The sequence below is a fragment of the Nicotiana sylvestris genome, chromosome 6 (genome assembly GCF_000393655.2).
Source record: "Nicotiana sylvestris chromosome 6, ASM39365v2, whole genome shotgun sequence".
Classification (NCBI taxonomy): domain Eukaryota; kingdom Viridiplantae; phylum Streptophyta; class Magnoliopsida; order Solanales; family Solanaceae; genus Nicotiana; species Nicotiana sylvestris.
Genome location: NC_091062.1, coordinates 11,462,515 through 11,466,831, shown reverse-complemented (window position 1 = coordinate 11,466,831; position 4,317 = coordinate 11,462,515). Strand labels below are relative to the sequence as shown.

Below are 4,317 nucleotides of genomic sequence, written 5' to 3'. Positions count from 1 at the left end.
ATAAAGTGCTCTTTAAGATGATAAGCAAGATTAATTTGTCTCATTTGTCTAGTGGAATTCCATTATTTAGAAGAGTTTTCATCTCGTTATTACCTAGTACTAAAAGTTGAACTAATTAAATACATAAAAATCATGCCTTGATAATGTGTAACAGCCCATCCCGCTAGTGATATTATCCGCTAGCGGGATAAGCTGTTACAGATGGTATCAGAGTCACTCTTGTGTCAGCCTTGCCGATGGTGGGTCAGAGTTCAATTGAGTTTAGGCAAATCCCGGTTAGGCAGGGCAAACCTCAGTGCTGAGTCTAGACGAATCCCATACGGTGGGGGAAAACCTCAGCGAGGACGCTGAATCCATAAGAGGGGGTGTATGTAACACCCCAGACTTTAGACAGTATCACACATCGGCAAAACACAAGAGGCATGCTTGGTATATAAGTTAACAAGCCTTAGAACCTATTGACGCGTTTTAAATTCGTGAGGGCCTAGGCCCGGAGCGGACAATATCACTAGCGGGATGGGCTGTTACATAATCGATATTAATACTAGCTAGAAAGCCAATATTTCTTGCTAGTTGAAAATTTCGCATGTCTATTTTTGCAAATTTAATATATTCAAAATGTAAAAGGAATTGAGAATATTCCCTCTTTCCTCAACTTTGATTTTTAGAGGTATTGGTCTCTCTTTACTCTTTGTATTTTTCTATTTCTTGATAAGTTTTAGTTATAAAACTAATTAAAGACCAAATGTACGTAGAGGTGATTGTATCAAATCTACAAAAATACTTTGTTCTTGAAAATTAGCAAAAATAATTGAAGCTAGAGATGGAGAATTAGAGGTGTAACCTATACTAGTAATACCATGATCCTGAAAATTCATACATTATTTACCTAGGGAAAAAAAGGGTAAGAATACATCCATTGTACTAATCACTTAATAATTAATTTTACTTTTAAATAGAGGAAATAATTAGGAGTACAAGTAATTAGGTAACTGTAATTGGTCCAATATTTCTTGGAGCTGAGAGACTTAGCTCCAAATCAAGAGCTCCAAATGAAGAAATTGACTTATTTGGCACTGAATAAATCTCTTCAGGTTGTTGAGGATATTCACTCCTTTGATTATCTTTGCCAATTGGCATATCTTCTCCAAATGAATTTAAGTCTAATAATGATGCTCTAATTTCTTGATAATCTTTTTTTGGTACGATTTTTGTGTCAAGACAATTACCAAAATTATCTGCACGCTTGAACTTCATGGTTATGGCATCAACATGCATCTTGTTGTTGTTGCTCCTTGCCTATCATGTTTATAAATAAGAGTTAATTCTTGTACTGACAAATAATAATTACATCTCAATATAATCCGAAATAAATTATGGTCGGTGCATTATATGAATTCTCACAGACCATATTACTTCACTTAAACTTATCCTAAGCCAATATTATGCAAAAATCTCTATAAGGTCATCTTGCACTATGGTATAAAAAGAATTATTTGCATGATCATGTCACCTATAAGTCAATTACAAGTAAGTCTCTATAATAAACATTTGCTAATAAACTCGTAAATTTGGTAACTAAACAATTATGACAAGTTAAACTGCACTAATTCTATAAAGAAAAAATAATTATCACTGCATGTAACTTAAATGTTATGTTGCTCGGATCCTCCAAAGATGGGGTCGCACTCATGTTAGATGCTTCAAATGCATTATTTCTTGAGAATATCATACACAAGTATGGCGGTAATTTTTGAAAGCTTCAAATAACATAGCTTAAATATTTCTTGAGAATATCATACATAATTTTTGAAATTATGGATAAAAATAGTTGGTGTCATTAAAGCAAAAATATTTACCATGTCAAATAGGCTGGAACGTCGTTTCTTTTTGTTGAGACTTGAATGTCTTAGAAAATACTTTTGAGCATGACTTGCAACTTGAGTTGGTGTCCTTGTTGTCACAAAGTTTCTTGAAATTCCTCTCCAATCTCCTTTTCCTAGCTTTTCTAGTCCAATTAAGAATTTTCTGTGTTCCTCCTCTGTCCATGGCGCTCCTGTTTATCCAATATAAATGAGTATCAATAATCACATTATCACTATATGAATCATCACTATCATGCCGTTCCATTTAAGTTATAAATAGATCTCGTCCTCCTAGATTTCCCGAAGGTAATGCCAATGTGAATTTGCTCACATTGTCAATCCAAATATAAAAAAGGTGGGTCGTGATAGATTGACAGCAAACCTAAAACTAGTCAATTTATGAAAAATTCTCACGGTTCATAAAAAATGCATGTCTTTGTGACACTACGCAAATAGGAGAAATACGAGTGAAAGCTGATGATTCTCGGTCACTCACCCCCAAGTGATGAAGCCAAAAATTCAATAACCTTTGGCCATACATGCCCCTCCCCTCCCACACACACCCAACACCCAACACCCCCCCCCCCAAAAAAAAAGAAAATATTTTGGATATGACCTTAATTTTGAACCAAAGGCAAATAAAATTACAAGTATGAAAGTATTACATACCTTTCTTTCTTTTCTCAACACGAACTACAAGACCATCAGAGAGATAACCATTATTAATTGAAGTACTCTTTTCACAACTTTCATTAACAGAAGGAGATAAACAATCCAAACTAAAACTTTTCTTCAAGTGAATAGAAGAAGAAGAAGATGATGAAGCATTATTAGGGATATCAAGTTGCACTCCAAAAAGCTTTAATCCACCAATAAAACTACCAGTATTAGCACATTTCAATGTGCTACAAGTTCTTGAATTATGACCAGTGTTACCACAATGTGAACATTTTCTCCCCATTTTCATCGGACAAAACGCCTCGTCTCCAGTTTTGTTCCTCAGAAAAACGCGTGTTTTTAGAAATATATCAACACCAAAGACTCAAAATCCACAATGGGGGGGGGAGTGTGGGGGGGGGGGGGTTCTTCTTCTTTTGGTTGTTGAAAGGGGAGGAGGGAAGAGAGTTGTATATCAACAACTATTTAGTTAGTTGGTTTATATGATGATATGTTGTAGTACAAGGTAGGGTTAAGGAAAATAGGATGTAAGGCCAAGAGAAAGATGATTGGATGGACAATAATGTTTTTTGGTTGGATATATTATCCAACTTGGGTTCTTATAGTAGAAAGCAACAACTTTTGGTATCTCTATAAACGACAAAATAAAGCAAGATGTAATTATTGTACGAAATGATAAAAGGTTTATCTCACAAAATATTAGAATTACAGTATTATTATGGGTGAATCCAAAATATATGAGTTTACAATATAGTTTTGATATTTTATTATATGTATATTTCGATTTTTTTCATATGTAAACATATATTTCGAGATGTATTTGCCATGCAGATTTTTTGGTCCCCCACCCTTTGGAATAAATCGTTCCCTATTAAAGATGACCTCATTCTGGCTCGAATAATTAAATTTCTGATTAAGAACGAAAGAGCATTAATTACCGGCCTAGCACAACTTTTGGTGGTCATGTAAAACATTAACTAAAATTCAAAAGGTAACCTTGATACCTCCTTTGAATTTTTAGTCTCTCCGTTATCTCAACTATTAATTTATATTGAAAAGAAATGGTCAACAAGGTCATCTTCGTAAACATCTTTTATTAAGTACGTACCCTTTATTGGTCATCTTGTCCATAAAAATATATGTTTTTAGATATTTTTAGTTAAATACTGTAAGTACGTAAAACAAGATCAATACATCAATTTAAATTTTTTTAATAGCGATAGCGTCCCAGCCAACTTGTATGCGCTTCAATTAACCAACTTAATTAGTTAAGCATGTACTAAGCTATTAATTCGCCAGATTTGAGAATCATCCAAAGGACGCCTATCAGTCTCCAATAGATGAAAGGGATTGATCAATTTGACAGGAAGGACTTAGTAGGATAATAGTGAAAAAGAGAATATTGATATTGATCTATCAAGAGTTTTTCGGAATATGCCTTTCTTTTCCTTTTTATTTTTTCCTGGGGGAGGCTGGTGCCTCGTTAGAGAGACTTGGTTCGTAGAGTAGAAGCCTTTCCCGAAGATATTGGTTTTAAGCTCCTGTGGGTGACTTTTTGTCTTACGACACGACGTGGTAATTGATCGAATGCGTTTTCCTTTCTCCTACTCCCACTTCGTGAAGGGAAATGCTAAAGGGTGGGCATGCTCGACTGAAAGGAGAGGAAAGCTTCTTCACTTTCGGTACGGGCGCGGACTCCGCGATCTCTGGATCGCTGAGGTTCCTTTTCCTATAAATCAAGCCTGTGTAGAATACTTGACTTTTCCATGTGCAA

General features: G+C 34.9%; 1 protein-coding gene across 1 annotated transcript; it reads right to left on the bottom strand.

Moving 5' to 3' along the window:
* Positions 1-850: 850 nt before the first annotated feature.
* LOC104212486 (transcription factor MYBS3-like) lies at positions 851-3,067 on the bottom strand. Its single transcript, XM_009761771.2, has 3 exons — positions 2,535-3,067; positions 1,860-2,056; positions 851-1,299 (listed from the first exon to the last, which is right to left on the bottom strand). Exons 1-3 carry the CDS (start codon positions 2,830-2,832, stop codon positions 985-987), a joined length of 810 nt encoding a protein of 269 aa, XP_009760073.1. The 5' UTR covers positions 2,833-3,067; the 3' UTR covers positions 851-984.
* Between the last annotated feature and the right edge of the window lie 1,250 nt (positions 3,068-4,317).

Excerpts from the sequence above, each read along its gene's own strand:
- LOC104212486 (XM_009761771.2), bottom strand. The coding sequence starts at position 2,832 with ATGAAAATGGGGAGAAAATGTTCACATTGTGGTAACACTGGTCATAAT. Across the intron at positions 2,057-2,534 it reads TGTTGAGAAAAGAAAGAAAG|GAGCGCCATGGACAGAGGAG; the intron begins GTATGTAATACT and ends TTGGATAAACAG. Across the intron at positions 1,300-1,859 it reads GTTCCAGCCTATTTGACATG|GCAAGGAGCAACAACAACAA; the intron begins GTAAATATTTTT and ends TAAACATGATAG.